The sequence below is a fragment of the Larus michahellis genome, chromosome 4 (genome assembly GCF_964199755.1).
Source record: "Larus michahellis chromosome 4, bLarMic1.1, whole genome shotgun sequence".
Classification (NCBI taxonomy): Eukaryota; Metazoa; Chordata; class Aves; order Charadriiformes; family Laridae; genus Larus; species Larus michahellis.
Window position 1 is genome coordinate 79,424,020 of NC_133899.1, and position 25,482 is coordinate 79,449,501.

Consider the following 25,482-nt stretch of genomic DNA (forward strand, 5'->3'; position numbering starts at 1 on the left):
AGCTATGATTTTTATTAAAGCTTGACAGGACAGAGTTTCCTACTGCCTGGCAGGATGAGATGCCACATGAGGTGGCTGTAACCCTTCCCCCCCGATATTTTGGAGCTCCAGGAAGCGAAACAGGCCAAAGTTAGCAAGTACTGATGACAAGTAATAATTACATTAGAAAAAAAATCCCCAAAGTCCCATGCTTCCTTATGTATCTCAAAGTCATGTAATATAATTTTCCGGCATGGTAAGTACTAATTGAGAAATCAGAGCTGCATAGACCACCTAATTAATTTTTTATACATATTTCAGTATTTATACTGTATACCGGATTAATTAAAACTTTAGGGCGCTGTGCATCTCAAATGACTGTTGTGACTATTGACCTGCAGGCGCTTGACGAGCCTCGTAGAGTACCTGGTTGTGGGGGTTGCCACTTATTCCAGTGGGAAGCTGAGAGCGGCAGCTGTTAGGAAGCTAATACTTGCCCAGAGATGCTACACAGTTAATGTAATTATTTTGCATTCTAAGAGCAGCAAAGCAACTGCGCTGTCTTTCTGACTGTGACCACCATACTTACTACTTGGAACCAGTGGGTAACATAAGTACCATTATACCTCCTCTCCCAGTGCGAGTTTCCCTTCAGTTAATCAACCGCATGCATCCGGGAAAAGTTAGTGGATTGGAGTATCATTGAATGTGAGTAACTTGTCCCCATTAGTGCCCTGGGTCAAGAGGAGAAGACAGTGAGCGGGGGTAAGGAGGAAGACAATTCCCTCCTCCATCTTGCAGTGCCTAAAGTATTACTTCCTTCAAGTTTTGTGGCTAAGAGGGAGCAGGGAAGAGGATGATGGCAGAGTAAAGATACAGAGTAATGCTGGACAGGAGCCAGGCCCTACTTTGAGCAGAGCTCAAACAGAGCTACGGTTTGCACTGAGCAGAGAGTGGGAGGGCTGCTCTCCACGCTGGCTGCATATCAGCAATCCATGTGTCTTGGAAATGAATGATCACTTTGCTCAATAGTCTTCTGAAAATATTTTGTATTGTATCAGTTCTTTACCAGATGTGGGGAGCATCTCTGAAAAAGATTATGGAAAATAGAGACATTGAGGTATGGCAATTGTAAACCTCTATTTAAAAGGGTTTGTAGAGTGATAAGCTGCAGCGTATTTTCAGAACATTTCTTCGTATTTCATACAGAAAGTATATAAAGACCATGATTAGAGTGGCTAAGAAACAACTTCTGTCTGCCTACCTAGGTCATTCTGTTTTATACACAAAAATAATGTAGAAGAGATTTTGCTATGCTGGCAATACAATGAAATGTGAAAATGGAGACTGTTTTCCTGGCATGGTGGCAAAAATAGTGAGAAATGTAGCTAATGTTTTGACCTGGTTCTGGTCCTACTTGCGTTGGGGCAAATCAACAGTAACTCCTTTGAAATAAATGAAAATAAAATCAGGTAAAGCACGACAAACAAAACTGTCAGGCTTATTGTCATCCAACTGGACATCAGAACATTCCAATACTGTGACATATTTGTCATCAAACTGATTAAACTCATTGATTACAGTAGCTATTCCACGTAACTAACTCCATGTTAGATCTGCTGGATTTCACCGATGCCCATCATTGCAGTTTCCATGTGGAACAGGCCTTTCAGAAAACTTTCCTAAAGGTGTAAGGTGGTTTAAATTTTACATAGCACAGTCCTCTATTTTCAGTAGGCTGCTGTTCCTCTTGGCAGGTGAGAAAAGAAAGCGTACATCAAATCAACTGTGTACTGAGTTGGCTGTGTATCTTAGCATGGCAGAGGTGCTGCATGAGTTTGGTTCTAATGGAAATTCCCCAGGACTGAGTTAAAGTCTGTCACGTGTTCCCTGTTGGGTTTTACTCATTGAAACAAGGAATCCGTAACTTCAGGATTTGTTGTAGCAATCCACATGTGCCTCACTCCTAAATGTTGAGGTAAGAGCTGGAAGTGGTAACAGGCAGCTGAATATTTTCAACTGGGCTTTGCACTGAAGTTCTTTACCCGCAGACAGACGGTTGTTGGGGCAACTGGTTCTGCTGCAACATGAGGATGGCAATAAGGCAGTGTTGTGGCAAACCCTGCTTAGAACACGGGCAGAACTGAGGTAGTGTCATCGGACAGGGAAGATGCTCCAAAGCGTTGCCATAGCCAGTTACCACTGTTAACATCTTCCTCAATCCTGATGCCTCTACACAAGCAAAATGCATGCCCTGTGTGGGAATGTTGCAGGAGCAGGCATCTGTATCCTTGCTGTATCCCAACAACAGCCTGAGGAGAGATGTTCATTATGCCTGCGAGGGCAGGGCCCTGGAATTTGTGATCTCTTACATCTCTTCCAACTCCATTTCCTGTTATTCTGTGATTCCACATGGAGAGTGTGCAAGTGGCAGTTTGAGATCCATGCGTGAAAAGACAGATTTTACGTTACAATCCCCAAATGGGGAAACCATTGTCAAGCTGAAAACTTTGTAAGTCAGATGAAGAGAGTCAGCTTGTGTCTTACAATTGTGTTTTAGGAAAGACAGGTAATAAAACAACACCCTCCCCCTACCCTGGGTCTCACAAGAGCCAGACATCCTTCCTTCCTCACAGCTCACAAGGCCTTGATCTGGAAAGTAAGTCCATACATCCTATAAATAAAGTCCACTAAGCTTCATCACTTCATCCAAGAGAAAAAGAAAAAATTACATTATTTCTATATAGAATAGCACGGTACAGTTGCTCACTGCTTTTATTCATTTGGAAATGTTGCTCAACCTGACAAATGAAACAGAAGTCTGGCATACTTTTCCATGGCGTGTAAACACCAATTTATATATAAACAACAGCAGCCAAATGTAAATAGACAATCAGCACAGCAAGGCGATTGAAGAGATCAGTTTGCAAAACATGACGGATTTTCTTCTTCCGGCATTCTTCTCACTCCTGGTTATCAAAGGCCAGAACACACCGGTACCTAAAGCAGACCTGCTTGAACATGTTCTGCTGCCTTTTGTACGAATGTGAAAGAATGGATCCTCACGCAAGCATTCCAAATTGAGAAACAAATTTGAAAAAAATTGCTACAATACACTGACTGATTTCTTGCCAAGACAGCTACTGAGAAGCTTCTTGATCCATTCTTGCACTGACAAAATGAGAGGGGGAAATATGTACCTTCTGTAATTAAAAATTAAAACCAACCCATTCCCTGCAGTTTCCTCAAGGGAGAAAAAAAGTACCTTTGCTCTGCTTTCACTGCTTGGTGTCAGCAAAGTACTCCAAAGCTGAAAGAGTATTAATTTTTGTTCTCAGCACAATAGTACTGCTAAGGACTTAGCCCTAATTTAGCATGTTAAGATGAGGGGGGAAAGGGACAGTATTATGATTTAATAACAAAGAAATGGCCTAACTATAAAATTATTTTTCCTGTAACAAAAGAAAGAACTGTAGCCAGCAGGTGAGCAAGAGAACACTACAGGGCGTGGTAGAGATGCTATTAAATTAACTGTGAAGCCAAAAACTCTCTGTGTGTGTGTGCAGGCGTGCGTGCGTGTGTGTGTGTGTATAAAATATCTGGCTATTTCAAACCATAGGAGCATGACAGCTGTGAAAAAGGAGTGCCGCAGGGAATTCTTTTAGAGTTTGATTTTTTAAAAAATATGTTTGACATGGAAAATGTTTTAGTACAAATAAAGCAACTGGTATTGAACTTAAAAAGTGTATGCGGAGGGGGAGGGAGAAAGAAGAGATTGCTGTGTGGAACAGGAATGAATAATTCATGATATTTAAAGAAAGAATGCCTCCGAAATGTTCTGCAAGGCAGTCCATGCTGGTAACTCCGATGGTTATTTTCCCCCCCATTTAAAGCATCATTAATTCAACATCTTTGTGATTTTTTTAAAACCTTGTAAGATATTTCTGAAAGAAACATTATTTAACTTAGATTAGGATCTTATTTATTCAGATAATTTCATATAAATATCAAAGAGATGAGTAGAATTGTTTAACCGTAAAGAGACAGCTTTAGTACTTTACAAAAAGGATCTAGGGGGTTTTTGTTGCCTTTTTTTTTTTTTTAAGAAAAAAAACCAAACAACATCATTGCAAACTAAAATCAACCTCATGGAAGGGGGAAAATAAGAGGAGATATTTTGAACATTACTCCATAGGACACCAGTACAATATAGTGTTAGTGAATGCATTGTAGCAGAGCCCCATATGCAATCAGAATCCAATTGTTACTGGACTGTGTACAAGCGCATACTGTGCTCAATGGTCTGATGAGGTATTATGGATATGATGCAAAAAGACCTTGTGGATTAGACATGTACAATTTATTAAAAAAGTGAAACAACCAAACATTTAAACCAACCTGAATATAATAGCACTTCAGGTGGTAAAAAGGGAGAGTTCTGAGGAATCCAGTGACTGCAAAGACTTCAGCTATTGTGGGGGTGACAAAAAAAAAATAATCTAACTCTTGGAATGTCCTGATTATATTATTTTGTATTTCTGTATTTTCCCTCATTGCTATGTTTTGCTTTCAGTGTGGAAAGGTTCATGTAAAACAGACTGATTACTGAAAATCTCAAAAATGTACAGAGGAGCAGCCTATTAAAATGTAGTCTACAGGTAGTACATAACGCTGACTTTAAATAAGGAGCTTGAGCCAAGGTGGTATTCCATTAAATCATACCTACTGTGCAATTTACCCATCACTGTATTAATTTTCATGTTACCGATTACACTGCTAAATTATTTCAGCCTTCCTTCGTTCTTTACATTGACTAAGAATCCCAATGGCACTGTGTGATGCATTATTGCAGTGACTTAGTAATGGGAACACCCATAGATGCTATAAGATACAATGTTGCGATGCTTATTTTGGATCAATAGTATCTCTTATTTTCTGGCGTATTTGTTGTCCCCTCAATGCAGAGGGCACACATTTTCAGTTTCCAGGGAACAGAACACAGAAATTTTAGTGCCTGTATCTTCATGTAACTGTAACATCAACTTCAGTAGATCTAAGAGAAAGTTAAAATTATATTTCATGCTATTTTTAGAAGTGATTTAATTTTGTTTTTCTCTATGGCTACCTTAAAGGAGTTGTTCCAAGCGAGAACCTCAAAGCAAAACAAGAAACAACCCAAACTGTGTTGAGCCAACTAGGTAGCTTTCCCAGGAAAGACCCACTCGATGCTGAAAAGAAATCACCCTGCATTAAACAGGGCTGAAATTTCTTGGGTTATGACAATTTTATCCTGTTTTAAGAAACATGTGCTGACAACAACTCTTTTCTTCTGGGAACCACTGGAGTTTCCTGGGTTATCTTGTCTGTGTGTCTATGTCCTTAAGACCCATTTTGTGCCCAAGCTTTACACGCTTGATTCGAACATTTGCTTTTGAAAATGAAAATCACGAGTATCACATTTATGTTTTGCCAGTTTGCCTACCAGCTATCTGCTAACAAAAAAGTTCCAAGGGAGCATGGCAAGTCTGTGCCCGGTGAAGCCTTTTGTTTTTGCAGATGTTTAGGCTTAGAGGAGTGCTGTGGAGCACAGGCAATCCTAGGACCATGTTTGCACTTGTCTGCTGCTATTCTCTGCTCATTGTCTGAACCTGCACGCATTGTTCTCCCGACAGGTGATAACTACCCTGTGCAGTTCATTCCATCAACAATGGCAGCTGCTGCTGCTTCTGGACTCAGCCCTTTACAGCTCCAGGTATGTGCCAGAACAAAAAAATGTGGGATCGAAGCCAACATTTTAGGGGAAAACTGCTAACCAGCTGTATGCTAAATAATAGTCTGAATGTTAAATAATTTTTGAGCACAGCCCAGGAGGATTAACACCTTGTGTACTTACGGTACTGCAAATATAGCAACGTTCAGCCAACCTTGATACTGTGAGTGACAGACATTGTTCTGTGTGTTTTATATTGGCAGAGTTGATGGTATTTTTTTAATTATATGACCAGTTGATGGGAGATATGTTCAAAGATATTTTTGTACTTTATTTTCATTTAGTCTTTCCCCTGTAGCTGCAATGCCCTACCTTTAATTGGACCAGTGAGTGTATCAAAACAAATGGGTGTTATTGAGGTTTTTTCTTTTTTTTCAGACAGTGTGGTGCTGACAATACAATAAAGTGCGAACTCTTTTAGCTTCTGTATTTGGGTAATCTCAACCTTTCCGTGCATTAAGCTGGTCAGACGCCAAGCATGGTCAGGAGCCTTGGTTTGGTCATTTATTTATTTTTGGCATATATAGAACGAAATGTTGTGAAAGAAAGATTTATGTGCCATATTATTAGCTAGCTTTTTGTGGCAAGAAGTTTTTAATTTCACAAGAAAAGACACAACAATGTCATAAATAATGAAGAAACAGTCAAAAGCTTTCAGAGTTAAAATGTGTGGAAAGGAAGTGACAGTGAACATGAGAGGAAAGGCCATTAAAGATGCATGTAACTATTTGCAAGTAAACCTTTGAAACCCCTGTTTGAGTTAGGTTAGAGCTGGGTTCAGATGTGAAGTAAGAATAAATTGTGCCTAGAGCAGCAACGTACTGCCATATTAATATCCAAATATCTACTTTGCTTACCCTTCTGCAATGATATAATTTTCCAGAGCGATTGAGGCAAATTAAAAATCCTCTTGTCTTTACCCAATGCCGATATTCTTCTTGCCGAGTTAACTTAGGATAAGTGAGAATGGGACCAGAACTCACTGTTTACTGATGGTCCAGAACTGGCAAAAAAGACCCCTTGAGTTTATGTCTGACCTAACCTACAATCAACACTTGAAAAGAGAACACCTGGACACTGCAGGGAAAGACATCCCAAAAATACTTTCAGGTCATGATAGTATTATGTTAAGATTGTACCTTGGACAGGCTTCAAACCAAAGGGGAGTTTTTCAAAAGGAAAATAGCAGGTATCCTTTAAAAATCTGTATTTGAATACTTATTGAAGCAAAAGTATCATTAGCTTTAGTTAAGAAAACACTTCAGAAATCAGTTTTCTGAATACAGAGACTTTTTGCTGCTTTTGAAATGCAATACAACAAATAGTGAGCCTACACAAGACTGTAAGGCAGGAAAGGATAAAAACTATTCAACTGCAAAAGAAACAGGATCTAAATCACAGACATTCCCGATTCTTTTCTTTGACAAGATCCATTTGTAGCTTGACCCACAGATTTATTTGCACATCAGCCTTGATCAGAATACAAGCAATAGTGCAATTTCATCAATTTGCAGAAATAATAGGTTAAGCTGTTAAACATGACGAGCACAATTAGAGAGAAAAGAAAACAACCAGCAAAGAAATTGGTGCTAATAAATTCAGAAATATTTGAGTGCTTGAGGGGGCAGAATTTCCCTTCAGATATATTTCTTGCAAAGGAGGGTTTTTTTGTTTGTTCCCACCCCTCTATTTTATTTGAATTTCACCTTTATGGGATTTCAAAACCTTTAATGTTTCATGGTCATAAGAGCTTAAGTAATAGAGTACTTAACCTTCAGGTGATACCTGCTCATCTGATTGTGAAATTGGCTGAACTAAATTTTATTTACTCCTACTATTAATATTCTCTTAGTGTAAATTCCCTAAATGTTTCCTAAATGAATACTTATTTGGGTGTGTTTGTTGGCGGGAATTTGTTGTTATACCTGATGCGTCATGAAGACTGATAGGGGTGTAGAATTTCAGCTCATTTTTCCATCTTTGCTTCCCTTCCCCCTTCTTTCTCTGTACAGTTTCTTTTCTTCCATGTACCCCACCCACTTATTTATTTACATGAATGCTGTGACCATGGTATCTGAATTATTTCCCAAGTGCTTAAAAATACTGATCACAAAACTAATCTGTGTTCCTTTCAGCCAGTGGGAGAAATAGGTAATTCATTTGCAGGTTTGGTTTTGTTTCTACATGTGAGCGTGTGTGTGATATCTATGTTTAGGGAACTTGGAGAGGAAAACTATTTCAATTAAAAGAGCTTTGTGGTAGCTCTAAAATTTCAACTTTACCTGGGCATTATTATTAGTTCCAAAATTATATTCATAATCCATATCCAGCTGCAGTGGAAAGTCTGTCAGCTTCAGGCTTGTAATCTCTCCTCTTCTTCACTTGTTTTTTTGGGATGATCATGCTTCAGGTAGGAACTAGCAGCAATTTTGTGTTCTCATCTTTCTGTGTGTTAGGGCAACTTCTATGGAAGCTCTGAATTTAATAGCGCAGAAAACAATTTACTCCCAGGTACATCATATAACGATAGCAATTATTCCACAGAGGATGTTTCTTCAGTGTGCAATTGGTAATTAATGATTTGACCACTTTATTCAAGCTATTTAGCAGATTGCTATTAAGATGATGTATTTTCTCTGAATTGTATGTCTGTGTTCACCAGTGGATTATGAATTTCTGTGAGTAAAAAACTTTAAAAATCATAACTACGAATTTCTCAAGTAACTAGTTTCACCCTCATGGGCCTTACATTAAAAAAAAAATAAATAAAAAATTTATTCCTCCTTCAGCAATAGACCTGTTTGACCCATCTACATTGATCACATTGATCAGCTAGTGGTAAAATATCATTAATATTCAGTTGTAGTTTTGAGTACCCTGAAAGAAAGTAGTAATTACCACACATTTTTATGCCAGTCCATGTTCCCTGAGGTGTTAGCTTCCTCTGCTTTGGACTGACATCAGATAGCTTCTTTTTATCTGTATACTGATCTCTTGAGGGTGGCATGATGATGGTGTTGACAAAAAGACTTAAAACCCTGTGTTCCACAATTCCCATTGGCAGCTCAGCTCCATCTTACCAGTTTCCTCAACAATTTGGCCAAGATTTAAATAATATGTGCGATAGGACCAAGCCTTGTTAGGACTCTCGGTGTAAGGGAGGATCTTGCTGATGAGGGAACAGTTTGCTAGCTATGGTCTAAGAAGAAGGACCAAGCTATTTCTGTTCACCCCTCCAGCTTCAAACAACCGTTGAGTGAATCCCATCAAATCAACCTTCTGCTAAATAGTTTACAGATATATTACCAAATACACCTGTAGCAGGTGTGCATAGTGGCGTGTGAACCAGTTCTGATGCATGTGTGTAACAAAAGTGTGTTGCTTTAATTAATCAGTGTGAGCAGTAAAACCTGTCAATAATTTTCTCTTTGCTCCTTTTTTTTATACCCACCTTCTTTGGAGTTTTCTCCCCTTTCCCATTTCTCTGAATTTTTCCCTAGTGGTCAAATGATTGCACTGATATTAACTGATTCTAGATCTGTGTGCCCAGTAGTCTTGCTAAATGAGTGAACTTGATCATGAAATGGGTTTTCCCAGCTTTCGTGGTGCTGGTAGCAGTAACTTAGTTACTGGGAAGTCTCAGTGGTGGCAGAGGTGGCACCTTTATGTCCTTACTTTCAAACAAGGAATGTTACTATATGCTCTTTATTGTTTAAAAACATCTGCCTTCATTCTTAGATATTTCTACAAAGCAGCCTATGAGGTAAATAAGGAAATGTCACAACTGTCTCAACCACAACTGATAAACTGTTGATAGAAATGGAAGCAGTACAATGATGCGAGCTGGAGTTATTCCTAAACAAAGTGAGCCCTAGGAAAAAAAAAAGCAAAACAAAAAAGCTTTCGTTCATAACTCTTTCCCCAAACTATTTGTGTAATTTGTCCTTCAAAATTTATCACTTATAACACTAATGAACCTTGGCAAGTCTAAACTATAGTTGCAGCTGTGTTCTTGAAGCCTGAAGTTTTTATAATCCATTTAAAAAATTTAAATTTTAACTAAACACATATTTGTATATTTCTCTCCTCCCTTCCCATCTCATCTTATTCCTCCACACTCTCTTCTAATTGCGGACAAAGTAAATGACCTTTCTTTATACCGCTGGGTGCGTATCCAGTGCGCTGCTGAAGCATTGCATAGCCTGCCTCAGGGGCACAATATTAGTAGAGGGAAGGCCAAAGAATGCTATTTTTAGTTGAACAGTTCAGCAGATGGAGGCATGAATACTCATATATCTGAAGGTTGAGGGGTTTGAACCATTAATTTTGATAATGTATTTAACCCTGGGAACAATCAGAAACTGTAACTCTAAGGTTACAATGCTTTTGACCTTTGGAGAACAGAGGGCATTTGGTACAGTAAACAATATATTACATTTCTACTTATTCCAATTCTCTCACACATATAAATTTCAGGACATAGTTGACATATGCTTTCCTCAGCTATTTTAGTGCTGGTCCTTAAAGTAAGGCAAGAAGAATGTGCAGGAAAGAGGCCAATGTAATGCGACAGTCATGTAAATATGGCCTTTAAATAGCTAAGATGTTAAATATGGCCTTTTATGAAGAAATATTATTCTCGGGAACTGGAATCTCGGTGACTTATTATTTCAATGAAAAAGTTGTTTTAGTGGACTGCTGCTCTTACGGAGTCTCCTCTATATGTAACCTTAAAGCAATTTTTTAGTGGGGCTAATGTGATCTGATAGTGATAGCTCACACTGGAGGTGATTTGGTCCCACTCTGGTACCACATCATGCAAAGTGATGTACCTGCCTTATGTCTTATTAAATGATGCATGCTCGTCTTCAACAAATATAGCAGTTAAATATCACACAGCTTAAGTATTTCTAATTAAAATATCTCCATGTGTCAGCATATTGGTAATGTATTATTTTAATCCATTTATTTTGTTTATGAAACAGTGACATATGTTTAGATTGTGAAATATATGAGCCTTAAAAATCACTTTATTGAAGAAAATTAATTTCTACAATGCTGTCTCAGTAATGTGTTCACTCACCCAGTCAGTCACTGGCAGGGCTGCCAGTCTTAATGTTGGTTAGACACAGTTTAACAGTTTTATCTGACATAACACTCTCGGATGTAGGCAATAATAATTTTTTCAAATGCAAAGCAAAGACCACGGGGTTTTCCTTTTTTTTTTTTTTTTTTTTTTTTTATAAAACACAACGAAGAATGGGGATTGGGTAAATGTAAAAGAGATTTGGTGAGACCCATCACAATTAAAACCAGCTAGTTACCTTTTCAAAGTTAGACACTGTAATTTGTTTGTCAGCGGGTAGATGTTTGGGTCAGCACTGTGAGTGAGTGACTGTCAGCAGGAATTCCTACAAGACAAGTAATTTCCCTCAATGTATTACTGACAGATTGCTCACTTCTTCGAATCACTAGAGAAAACAAACTTAATATTGTTACAGGCAGAGTTTCTGTCTTCATTAGCCTTATAGAATGATTTTATGTAGCATTCAAAGACTACTGAGCTCTAGGTGGGCATATTTTAACAGAATGTTCCTTATTATGATACAGTGAATAGTGGCCTAAATTAAGGGAATGGTGCGTGCAAATTTCAGTATATGGAAGTAGTAAATTAAATATTTTGGTCCTTTTCTTACGTAGAAATTTAGGTTGTAGCAGAAGAAGGAAAGAGGTTGAAAGAAGATTTTATTAGGGCTCTAAGAGACCAAGCAAGCCCTTTAATGAAAATAAAATTAAAAATATGCCAACCTTGCAATACTTAGGAAAATTTAATTAAAATCAATGAAATAGTTATACTTGTGCCTTTCCCTACTTGAATGTTTATGTCTCTGTATGTAATATCTGTGTTATCAAATTGAATTATATCAGTGGCAGTATCAATGAAAATGATGTCATTGAGCCAGTATTTTACCATATGACCCCCTTTCTTTGCAGAATTTCTTAATACTCCATCTTCTCCTACTTCTTCTCAACTTCAGCCCTGAATTATCTGGCAAAGTGATTTTCATCAGGAAAAGACAGCCCATCAAAATTGAGACTTTTGCAGTAAAATATCAATTCTGCTGAAATTTTGGCCAGGAGAATTTTCCTAGCTCCCCCAGTAATGGCATCCCTGGTCAAAATGAGACGAAGTCTCCCTATTCTCTTCAAGTTAATAAAAATGGACAGACAAACAAACAAAACTATCAGCTAGAATAATCAGTGTGGTGCAGCAGCATTGCAACTGCAAGATCCTTTTCTCACCCATTTAATGCCCTCCATCTCCAATGACTGCTTTAAACAGCATGTCTTTGTTACTCTCATTCTTGCTTAATGGAACAGTGTCACATTATTTAATAAAAAATTTATAGAAGTGTTTAAGGTAGAGACTGTTTCTATAGTTTATAGCAGTTCTAGTACTTTCCTTGGATGTGGCAAGCCTAAATCCAGTCCTGGGCTTGTGTTTCCCCACAACGCAGGAAGGACACTAGCCACCAAACTGTTACACAGTCTGGCATAGCTCTCTCTTTCTGTTCCCTTCAGTTGTGGGGACCATTCCTCTGCCTTGGGAAGTGCTCCTGTCCTGCGCCAGCTCTCCTTTCCCAAGAGGGAAGACTTTTCAATCTGGCAGCTAGGGATCAGGCTCCTGGCGTGATTCCTGCCTTTTGCACCTTTAGATTTTACCAGGCATAACAGCTGCCTTCCAGGCCCATATGCTCTGTTCCAGGGAGAATTTATGATTGAGATCATAAATGGCACAGACATAAACTCACTTATCAGGAAACTTGTATGTTTGATAGGATGTAATCCTTATAGCCTGAATTGCAGGGGGTTTCCTTTGTCTTTTCAGTCTGTATCAAGGCAGAAGCTTGAGCCCAAGTGACTGGAGGAGGCTGAGCCCCCAGCGTCAACAAGACGTTCTCACTGCCGTAACCATTGGCTGCCCCTCACTGAAAGCCCAGGCTCTATTTTAAAATAATTGTGCTTTGCAAAGCTCACTCCCTGGAGTATGTATTCACTCAGAAGCCAGTAAGAAGCAAATAAGTTACTGCTGCATTTACTGACAGAGCACCAGAGGCACCAGTACCACAGAGTGCCATCAGGGGATGAGCACGTTTTTTAAAGCTCTTTTAAAACTGTGGCATCCCTTTGGGGAATAGGCTGACTGTGAGGCAAACTCTGAGCTGGCAGTTGGATTCCTTCAAGCTTTCCAGAAATGTATATGGTATATGCCTTACAGGAATTAGCTGCAAGTGAACATGTTTCTGGAATTTTATTATACTTCTGATAACCGTAGAGCAAGCTGCTTAATTTGGCTACAAATTACAAACACGAAGGAATGTTTTCCTGTTTACAGGAAGGTGTTAAGGTGTTAACATATTTGGATGTTTAGGAATTTAGCAGCAATCGGATTAAAGACAAAAATGCCTTTTAAGTCAGGTCTATACACAAAGGAAAATAATACACTTCTGTATCTCGTTCTTTCCTGACTAATTGCTACAGAAAAAGAAAACTTAATAACTCACCTTTCATCTGAAGTAAAAGTTCTAAGAATAAGGATGGTTAGAGGAGAGCTTCTAGGTGTAGACGTACAGACACACGCACGCATGCTCAAAGGAAGCAGAAGAATTCTCTTAAAGATGTGTGGACTGGAAAGACATCATCACTTGCCTTGTTTTGGAGGGTCTTTGATTATAAGAGAGTATTCTTTCCCACTGACCCAATTCAGAAAGAAAGGGAAATTTATTGAAGATGAGATAGAACTCATCAAAGCAGTGTGTAGATATTGCTGACACTGAGTAGTCTTTTTAGATGACGAGATAGGAATGGCATTGCTCCAACACCCTGCTTGGCTAAGATGTGCTTTTGGTCTGTGATGTTTTTAGAATCCATGTGATTGAGAAACTAGAAAAGTATCCTAACTCATAGAAAGTATTGGAATCATCTGTCTGTTCATAAGATTCAGCCTGAAGGCTACATATGGCTGTGGGGCACAGCAGAAGGCTTGCATATCAGTCCTGAAAAAAGGAGGCTGGAGGGAGGAGCATCCTAAGGAATACAGGAAGAAAAACACATCATGCTTAAATGTCAGTATTAAAGGATTATTCAAAACTTAAAGGAATCATTCACAAAATCTATTGGAGTCAACACAATAGAGGACATATTTTGGTGTTGTAAATGAATTACAGTAAATAGCTAAGTATGAAAACAAATGAAGACGTATTTCAGATGCAGGAATAGTGAGAGTGCCTTGTCATGTCCACTGGCATTTTTGGAAGTGAAGTGAGAAGTAAAAGAGGTAAAGTCCTTTCAGAAAAGTGGCATCATTTGTCCTACATACTTGAAAGAGAACAAGTCACCAGATTTAACGAGTCTACAGCTTTATTAAATAATACATCTGTAAGCTACACATAGTAATTCATCCAGTACAGGCCATCTCTTCTGCTGCGGTCTTCAACACCTCGGGAAGGGCTAATATGAGGCCTCATAACCATTTTAATCTGGTCCCAGCACTATTGCTGGAATATCATCACACCCACTGCAGCTCAGAAAGGACAACAGGCTTACGCAAATTCACATTTGCTTGTGTAAAATACATCAGCTTACAATGAATTTGTAATAGTATGTTCCCAGTTACCTGGTTTTGAGGTGCAAATGTGATTTTTTTTTTTAGATGTAATTTTTATAAGTCCATTTGAATATGTTTTACATAATTTTGTGTGCACTTCCTTTAAGGAAACTATTTAATTTTCCTTGAAGGTGCATGAAAGTTTCTAAATATATAGTAAAAGATCAGTGTGAGAGATCTGCTAAGCAGCCTGTAAAGCACAATTATTTCTAATGCTTTAAAATACCTGTAAACTAGGCTTGTTTTCTGCTTCACAAAGAAAACATTTCACTGTTTTCTGCATTTAAATATACATTTTAAATATGTTGACTTATCAGGTAACGCAGCAGGCTGAACAGGGACAAACCATTTTTAATGGTATGTTAATTGAATGGGATGCTAGAGATGCACCTGAGTGACTTTTTTCCCAGATGTGCCCCAGCTGACTGATAAAGCTTCTCCTGATCAGTAGAGCCAGTATATATTTATTATAGCCCTGTCTTTCGTCCATTTTCGCTAGTGAAAATAATAGAATGGCTGCGAGCTACCATATAAACTCTCTGTGTCTCTTATAAAAGTAGGAAAACATTACAGCTTCAACCCCCAAGCAGCACTTTCAAAAAATTCAGCTCTTAAATGCAGAGCTGCTTTGGCATCTTCTCACGAAGTGGGGATTCAGACATGGTAATTCAGAGAGGTAGTTTAAATGGGACTCTTCCTCTTCCCTACCTTGCTCCCATTTATTATTGGGATGGTGTCTCATTATTCTGTCATGGGAGCCTGTAGAAATTTAATTGCAGTGCTTTTGCCTCTCAGTATGATTAGCAGCGATAGGTGAGCATTCAGTTTTCTTGTTCTGTGTCTGTACAGTTCTACATGGGAAATGCTGCAATCGTTACATTTGACAATTTCTCCATCTGGGTGGTCAGTGAATGAACCCACCAACCTATGCCGGATCTTAAGAAATATTTCTAGAGCAGATTTATTGCCACTTCTTTTTTCCAGGTCCTGATTTCTTTTTCTTACACTTCTGTTTTTCTGTCTGCTGCCAGATTGACAAATGTAGGAGATCTACACTAGACGCAGCAATTGTACAACTATCTTCTGTCCTGAACTGATTTTATCCCCTGTAGGATTATGAGAATAATTAAGTTTTTAGACCCCTTCAACTAAGATTGTCTACATTACTGACAGTCGTACCAGTGACATGGACATGTGCTTACTAGGAAACTCATTCACCAACTCATTTCACACAGCTCAACAAGCAGTTACTCATAATTGCTTGTAATCCCACTGACATGAGCCTGAATGAAACTCCTGACTTCTCTCACAAAGCTCATCTATGTATTAACACTTTTTAAAAATAAATATATAAAACTCTGAAATGCAAAATTTGATAAGCTTTGATAGCTATCATCCGTTCAGCAAACTTACTGTAATTAATTGCTTTTCAATCATATAATTTTATTTCCCTTATCACAGGGATTCTCTTTAAGCAGCTCCTTTTTATGCTCGCTTTAGTCCAGAACATATTTCTACACATAAAGTGTGTGAAAGTGTCTAAATTCATGAGTGAACTGCTCTTCATATAGTCCTCATACATTTATTGTTAAAGATACTTTATAATAGCAGTAAGGAATAAAAACCTGATTTTCGGAAGAGCTTCTAAAAGAATATCAGAAAACATTTTAAATTCTTGCTATGAATAATTTGATTTACAGTGTCACCAGAGAAGATAATATTATGATAGTGTAAAGTGAATGAAAAAACTGCACTCCGATGCAACCATCTGGTTATATTTTCATATTTTGCTGATTGATCTGGTTATATTTTTATTTTAAATAAGTGCTGCTCGTTTGATTTCCTTGGACACAGGAGAAGGAGTTCAAAATACTAGAGCCTTTGTTTGTAGGTGTCTTTGGATCCATGCTTCCTCGTCCTTGCTTGCTTTCCTAGGTAAGCTTCTTTGTTAACTTTAGTGCCATCCACAGTTTTGATGAGGTAGAATTTATGCTATAAAAATGCCAAAAGCAAATTCTCATAGAAGCAAACGTAGGAAAATCACAGAAAGATTTATCTTCAACGTTTCACGTTTTGTGTCGAGTAACATTATCCACTGGAAACTCGAAATTACTTTTTCAAGCAAATGCAGTTGTCCTTTGCTGTGACTGGCTTTCTACCAAAGGCTTAAATGAACTTATATTTTATTTATCCATCTGTTTAATTCTGTATCAAATACATACTAGTTTTCAGTGGAGTGTGTCAGTTATTTTGCAAAATCACAAAAAAAGTTAAAGATTTTTTTGCCAATTTCCAAGCTGGGTAGTACAATGTATAATCTGGGAGAATCACAAAGATAAGTCGATTGTGTTCTTTTCTGGGCACAGTAACGGGAGAATTGTGATCAAAAAGTAGCATATCAGTAATCTGACAGCATTAAATGAAGGAATGCAAATCTTTATGCACAAGAGAAAGATTTTATTGACATTTCTGCTATCCTGCTGCAGAGGAAATGGCTATAGACATTTGCTGAAGTTTTTACATATTGTGGCATTCTTTTTTGTTCTTGATGCTTACAATATTTTATTAAAATAACAGATTTTATTCATGCTCCCATTTTATCTTTAATAGGAATACTTTATGGTTGTGTTCAGATATACCTAGTTCAGACACTGTAGTAATGCAGTAGCGGTGTATCCACTTCATGAGCAGCACAAAGAAAACGGTGATTTGTTCAGGTTATCAGAGGGTGTGTTTAAATGGAAGGTCTGAGAGCTACTTCCTTTTTCTGGGTACAGGCGCTCACCCCATGCGGAGGTGGGACACAAAAGTATTAAGTCCCTCCTGCCTTCTGTGCTCCTGTTTCCTGGCACACGGAGGTGAGCCATGTCCCCAGGCTGGCCAGAGAAGACTAAACCAGGAGATTGTGCTGTGCGAGTGCTCCTGCTCTGCAATTGCAGAGGAAGACTCCTGGTTAAACTACCTCTCATTAGGTTCTCCACTTGAGAAAAAATACAGGGAAAAAAGATGCGCTCTCAGTTTGGGCTTTGATCTTGCTTTCATAAATGACTCAAAGAATTTGCATGGTAGCATGCAGCTATTCTATTATTGTTGCTAGCAAAAATACAAGAGAATAGATACACAAAGTAGAAGAGATGAGAACAGTTAGCGTTCCTTTATTCCTTGTCAGACCTTAATCTAGATCAACTAAAATGCTTGCCGTTTTTTGTCACGCCTCAAGATAAAACGTCAATGTTTACATATTCCTATCTTTTAGACAAAAGATGCCTATTGTTTTAGAACTCCTGAGTTACTATCTGTAGAAAATTATAAATATGTAACAGATGCCTATGTTCACCTCATTTTTACACATTTTTTGTGAAGAGCAGTTGTTACAACCGCAACAAGCAATTTGTCTTAAATATTTCTGTGTTGTTTTTTTTTCTTTTGTCTTTTTCTTACACCATAAAGAATTAAACCAGGGTAAAAATAGTAAGATGAGAAGCTAGGTGTTATGGCCTTTTTCTCCATTAGGAGAAAAAATGCTAAGCATATATTTTATAAAAAGGGTTGGGTTTTTAAATTATTGCATTGTCCTTCCTGCTATTTGTCTAGATTTTTAGTTTTGGGGTTCCAAGTGTTTCATGCTAATTTTTGTGTCTGCATAGAGCTTTTTTTAGTGATACGTACACTGAGCTATGAGACTGCAGTCTTTCGCTCCCACCCTCATTCAATTCCCTACTTTGTGCGGCAGCCTCAGTGTATTCAGCAGGTTGTACGCCAGCAGATGAAACAGATGTTTAGGCCATACTGGAATGGAGCGGCATGCTGCATCAGGACCTGGATATTCCTCTTGACATCTGGATGCTGCTGGGCTGGGAAGCCTGCCTTAGGCCAGGAGGCTGTAGGAGCCTTGTGGCAGTAAACATAGGGTCCTTGCTGCTCTTTAAGCGATTAGTGCACTGAAGCAGCAATAATGCTGAATTATCGCTTGGTTGCGTTCTTCTAAGGAATCTTGGGACAAAGGGATAGTCAAGGAGGAGTATTTACAGTAAAGTCATGTTCAGAAAGACAAGACTAATTGCCGTGTATTAAAAAGCTTTCTTTCAACTAATTTAATAGTAAAATTGTTGTGAATACTTTAGGAAACTTTTTACAAAGCAGTAAACAAACAGCTTGCAGGAAAACGTCCCTTTCTCATTTAAAATCATTACGATGAAAAAAGACAATTTCAGCTACTTTCCAATTTGATGGTCTGGTCGAATTGTATGGAACAGACAACAAAATGTGACTGAAGACATGAAATTGACGGTATACTAATGTTCATGCCTGCTGGAGACAAAAATGTGAACTTCTAATAGCTGCAGGGAAGAATATTAGGTATGGAAGCTGTCTGACTTATGCATTGATTCTTTATAGTTTCACTTTATCAAGTTGAAAATTGTGCTGTATGTGCTGCTACAACCTAAATTGTCTGATGCAGCACTTTCCTTTATGATGTGTGTTATTTAAACACAATAGACAGTATATTGCATGGAAATAGTTGTTTAATGTTTTGTGATTACTAGCTGATGGACAAAATAGCTTTTAGCATGGATTACCCACCCCTAATAAATTTTCACTGTTAAGACCGATGTGTTTAAATGATGGCCCTCCCAAATAGGTTACAGCTTTTTGGAGAGTGTGAGGTAATATTTTGAAGATGACCAGTTTGTTGCTCTCATTTAACCTCCAGTATTCTAAAGGGGTTATATTTAATTAATACTGGCTAAAGGCCTGACCTGAGAGGCAACCAAAAGTGATTGAACTGCATTTTCAGATCCAGGCCGTAATCTGTTGGGAGAGGAATAATAATAATAAAAAAAAAATTAGAAAGCACCATTTACTGAAATTCTTTCTAACTAAGCTGTATTTCAATGGGCCATTTAATGCTCAGATGGACAAAGGTATTACTTCAGTCATTGAATTGTATCAAACCCTTTCTCAGAGGCCCAGTTTAAAAACTCTACAGGAAAAGTGGCTTAGCATCATATTCTCAGCAGACCAACACTCAGTCTGTTTGGAAAGGCGGGGGGAAAAAAAAAAAAAGAGTGAAATGAGGTGAGACACAGCCGCCAAGTCAGTGAGGATTTTTACCTCTCCCTTCAGTCAGTGGCTTCACAAGGGAATTGCTCTTCAGAAAGCAAGACCTCTGTATTTGCTACAGAAGGCTTTCAGTTTATGTTTTTTATTTATTTTTTTTTTTTCCAGTAGCTGTTACTTTGTTCCCTCTGGTCAGCTTTCGGCCTGCCCGTTGTTTTTTCTGACATGGCAAAAATACAGTTTTCTCTCTGGCGGACTTAGGACCAGTACCTACACTTTACAGGGTTAGATTTTTGACTCGGTCAAAACTTGGAAGAAATAGGAAGTCTCATTTAAATATCCGAGACTCTGACACTTGTGACCTGAGTATTTTATTTCAATAGAGCCAACATTATATATATTCTATGGTGATATGAGATACCTAACGTAATTTCATAACTTCGATTGTATAAAAATTTTAGGATACATTTTTGAATTCGTATTTTTTGCAGAGAGGAAACTTTTCTTTCACAATTTTGGTGCTATCTATCTCATTAAAACTTCCCAGCAGCCTTATAGGATGATGAGGTGACATTATGTCTTCGAAACTTGTAAAGGTGCTGTAAAACTAATAAATCAATGGCTTTACTTCCTAAGGGGAAACAAATACAACACTTCAGAGGCAACTGCCAGGTGCCTAATTGTATACATTGTCTTAGCTACTTGCAGTGATTGATAATTTATTTGAGCTCTAAGCATTCTTTCATGGCTTTGCCCACAGCTTTACAGTAAGCAGGCTGTCAACAAGCAGTTGCCGAGAGCTTGTATTTAATTGTCATAATTCAATTAAATCAATGCCATTTGATTTCTAAGGGGTATGATCTCAGGAACAATGCCTAAATGAAAGTTGCCTTCATTTAGGCAGCAAAGCGGAGTGGGCTGTTTTGGTGGCCATTTCTACTTCATTATGTCAAAGCAGGATGAGGTCGAAACAATGAGAAATACAGTTTGCAAATGAAACAGAAATGATCTTCAGAGCACCTTGATGCACATGTGCCTGAAGGCAAGTTAGTTCTTTATTGCAGGGGTGCATATATTTTAGGGCTCTAGCATTTCTCTAAATTAACATGACTGTAACTTGAGAGAGACTTTGGGATTGGGTGTCTATGCTCTCAGGCCATGATAATAAACAGGTGGGAAAAGGGAAAAATGAATGAGCGAGTGAGTGAGTATCTAAACATGGATCTTGCTGCAGGTATCTTCGCATTCTGCTTTGTTTCCCCCCAGCCCCGAACATCAGCATGAGCCTTGAGGCCAGAATGTATTCTCTGTAAATCCTTCATTTAAAAATAAGCAATGTTAATAACATTTAAAGAAAAATTAGTCAAACGGTAATTTCATCTTCAGTTTACATTTCCCATTACATTAAAAATTTAAGCAGATATTTTATAGCTGGCAATACTTAGTCAGGCTCTTCCAATACAAGTCCATACTGTGATGAATAAAACCAAACAAAATAATAGTGCAGGAACCACAGCATGCAAGAATAAGTCAAGGACAAAAAGGTCTATCATTTCTTCAGGATACATGCCAATGCGATCATTTAGTCCATTCATATTTTGAGCAGGACCTATTATATATGTTGTGGGACTCTTCTCTATCAAGTTATGAAAATTTGCTTCTCCACAAGATGAGGCAGGAAATGAAAATCTATGAAGAATAGATATGGTTTTGCTAACTGTTTTCCCCAGCAGAAGTCTGGGACTTTGTCACTGACTTACTTAACAGATCCTCTTAACATCTGTCCAGCAGACTGTGGACTTTATTAGCAGACAAGAGACCCACCAGATTTAGAGCCTGCTGGGTGCGTCTTCATCTTCACAGCTGTGGATTAACTCAGACTTTCCAGAAGAGGACAACCATATGGGATAATTGGTGTCATTGGGTAGCTAAAAAAAATATGAAGAAACAAATGTCGTCCAAACACAATTCACTGTTTTTACAGCCACAATTACTAGTCTGTTTAAGAAATAAGAAAGGCAGCATTACGCTAAAAAAAGAAAATCTATTCATATCTGTGTGGGAACCTAATCAGGCTCTTGTTTCCAATGACGATGGCTCCACAGTCGCACCAGGTCTGCGACAAGAATGCTCCTTTTGTGTGCCGATAATGTGGAAGCGATAAAATTTCCTATAAGAGACATATGTGTTTACATCATGAGATGTGTTATTTGACAAAACGCTTTGTTCTCTGCATATTTTCCACGCAGAGTTTCATGCTGGGTTGTTTTGCTGGAAAGCTTTGATTAGCTAGAATTAGTTGCTGAAGTAAAATAGACACTTTTGTTTTATGAGTCCTCTTGCTGAGCTGTAAATTATAGTAAAACATATAAGGAGTGACAGAAAGAAGTGCTGATTTGAACCTCTGACCCATGATCGGCATAAAAACATAAGATAACTCTTTCAAAGGACTACTGAGAGCCATAAATATTCCATGGTCCACTTAAAGTTAGGCCCTTTTAACAAAATAAAGCTGTTATTTTGCATAAGGGGATCTTGACTCTGCAGTACTACAACAATACAAGCTGCAGTATCTAAAATGTGTAGACATTCTTTTATTTTTGGTATGGGTTGGCCATTATCTGCAACAGGGGAGTAGAAGCAATGAGAGCAATTTTTCTTTTTCTGAACCAGGACAATGAATTTGTGGTCAGTAAAAGGGGTTGGAACCGGCAGACACTCGATGGTGAAATTAGGTATCTGTTACTTTGCAGCTTGAGAGAGAAGCAAAACAGGCATGTGTATCTCCTAAGGAGATAGGAATTGAATGGGATTTAAGGCCACATAAAAATTTCTCTTGGTGATATAGAGACTAGCAACTTACAGACACTGAAGTTACTGGTGTTAATGTGTTGGCTTTACACAGGTATGTAAAAAAAAAAGCTGAGGTGAATGAATATGAATAACTGGTAAAATCTTTCTTTTAGCTGAGAAAGAATTTTTTCAGTAGATGCATACCTGAACATATAGGGGAAACTGAAGTCTTCTAACTCCATCTGTGACTACAAAATGTATTATTTGTATTTTCATGAATACAGTTAGTTTGTTTGCACATATTGGGCTGTAATAAATCTGAGAGCACATTAGCCAGCAAGTGCATAAGTAATCACTGCAACGATCTTTGTTATTATGACATTAGTTATGATAATTCATTAGCTGCTTGTTCGTGTTACACCTTAACGCCTTTTTGCAAAGGTATTTGGTGCATTATTGTAAGAAGTAGAGGTTATTCACATGCTGTAACAATGAGCAGACTCTGTTGTAGGGTGATATATGGTGTTTAAAATCAGAATGTTATGTCCACTATGGATAGGTTAGGCGTGTACAAACAGGGGAAAGAAAGGAATGATGCTGTTAAAAGGAAACCATATACATATATTATGAAGAGAAAAAGGAGTCTTTGTGGTGTCTTTTTACTTATTATTTATCATATTTCTAAATTAAATACTTTTTCCCCAATTGTTACTCCAATTTCCTGTAGCTGTACCTGATCTACTCCATTTCAGATACACCCATGTAAAGCCCAATAGTTGTAAGTTAGTTAGCATAAACGTGTGAGTTAAGGAAATGGTGCATAATTGTTGGTTCTGAAATAGTAAGCCACTATTATCCATGTGGTGGCACACGTGAAATTCAGAGGAGGGTCTGGCGCACAGTACTAGCAGATCTGTAAAACTCACCTTATTTTGATTTGTTAACGTTTTTCTTAGAACAAACTTAGAAAATGCTACTGAGACGTCCAAATTTCATGAAAATAAATTTATAAAATACTGTTTTAACAGGTAGCACCTGCACAAACACATGGTAAAAGAAAAAGAAAATATATACTTTTAGCATAAAATAGTCTACCTATTAATTTGAAGGGATCTTGTTTTCACCAGCAAAAGCTTTGATTTTTCCAAGTTTTAGATTTTTAAATTCAAAAAAAGAGTTGCTTTCATGTGTACTTTAGCAATTTTATATGCACCTTTCCTTCTCTTTCTCATCCTCCTCCTTTTCCTTTTGTGTGGAGAGCACTCCGAGGACACAGATGCTGAGCTGTGGAAGGTGTTTTTCTGGTGATGGCATCTGGCTTCTTGGCAAACTCCACAGGCAGTAGCTGCCTTCGAGTTGCCCCTGGGTTTGTCACATGGTTAACCTGCTGATGAGTTGCTTAGGCTGTCTTGTGTTCTGGATGTCGTTTTCTGTTAACCTACCTCTCAATCTAAGGATCTGCATTAAAAATCCTCTTAAAATATCTTAAAAAGACAAATGACCATGTGCTTTTATATATATATGTATATATTTCTCCAATATATTTCCCCATTTCTTACCTTGGTGTTTTAGTAGTGTTAGTCACTGAACATATTTGGTGTACAAGAGACCCCAATACAAAAAATGACATTTATGTACAAAAATAGGAAGGAATAAGTACAATTAATGTTACTTTATAAACAGTTCTTGCACTTAATTTAAGACATGTGTGAAATTTTTGATTAGGATATTTATGTTTCTGCACTGCTTTTTAAAAAGGTTACCTTGTCTGAACTGTTGAAGGCCATACCAATGTCATTGAGCTCAGGTCAGCACTTAATCTTTATTTCCGTAGTTATTATCTATGACACCCAAAACATGGATTTTAGCACTAATCCATTCTTCCTCCAAACAGAAGAAAAACTTTTTCAGAGACTGTATTTCCTTTAATCTGTTTGACATCGAGCTTATTTTAAGCACCTTTGCACCAATAATAAAAAATAAGCTGTCCTACTGAAGGTGGGATTGCTTTGGGTAGCTTCTTTTCGGAAATGTGTGCTGCAAGTAGTAAAGATGTTGCTGGCATTGGTGATCTTGTAAGAGCCCTTTGTAATCAGACAGTTCTAAGTATTATTATTGCGTGTTATATATTCGGAAGAAAAATTCTGGAATTACAGCTTTGCAACACTACGTACTAAATATACTGTGGAAAAAAATAACTGCATTACCTCTTGTAGTGCAGGATTTCAACAGCACTTGCAGTCACTCCTTAGAGTTTTTCATCTTTAGAAACTAAATTACTCATTGTCTAAATAGCTGAACTTTCATCTCTATAAATAAGATATTTCAGCTTTGCACAATTCATTTAAAATGCTGACAAATAAGGATCCTCACTTGATTCTCAGTAGTTTTATTGTTCGGTTTCATTTACTGTAGCAAATGTATTTGTTGAAGATGTAACATAGGACTTGCGTTTTTAGTAATGGAAGACTTCAGAATAATCAGTGTCCAGAAAATTTAGCACTCATTTTTGAGCTAAAAAAAAATAATTTCCAGCACCTTTGGAGAAATAACATGCAAATACAGAAAAAGGAGAATGTCTTTTCATTTTTGGTCATAACTCTTTTAGTAAAATAAAATAAATCAGTAAATGTTTCTGGAACACATCCCTTCTTCCTCCTTGAATCAAGCCACCTTCTACTGAATTTCTTTGTGAGCCATCTTCCAGGTGCATCCATTGCAATTCGTCATTCTTGGCCAGCCCTCATCACCTGCACTTTCCTGCTACGCTGACTATTGCAACCACTCTCTTTCTTATCTCCATATTTCACATATGGATTTGCTATACTTTCTTCAGAATTCTCCTATGAAGAATAACATCTGAATCATATCCCCACTGCTGTAACCAAATTCTCCCTCACCAACACAGTCAGTTGAAATGTCTCCAGCCCTTGCCTTTTTGTTCTCGTATATACGAGTGCAACTGCTCTCTCCATTTCCTTCCTGGGCTCGTCTATCTAAAGAAACAGCCTCTTTCCTAGGCAGCAGTTGATCACTTTCTCTCTATTGAAATATCTTCTCTAAATAAACTTTTTCCATAAGGCCTGTCATTGACAAGCCACTGGTAAGCAGGTTATGATAATCATAATTCTGTGTTAGGTGGTAAAACAGCCTGTCACAAAATTTACAAGTTGTTGTCAGTGCAAATCTCCCTTAACTGTGTTGATTTAAG

General features: G+C 37.8%; 1 protein-coding gene across 18 annotated transcripts in view; it reads left to right on the top strand.

Annotated features, from left to right (window-relative positions):
* SOX6 (SRY-box transcription factor 6) overlaps nt 1-25,482 on the top strand; it is a 382,490-nt gene that overhangs the window by 282,770 nt on the left and 74,238 nt on the right. For all 18 annotated transcript variants that reach the window (XM_074585859.1, XM_074585865.1, XM_074585856.1 and 15 more), the window contains one exon: nt 5,652-5,731. In XM_074585859.1, the coding sequence (XP_074441960.1) occupies nt 5,652-5,731 (80 nt within the window). The remainder of the gene's footprint in view (nt 1-5,651; nt 5,732-25,482) is intronic.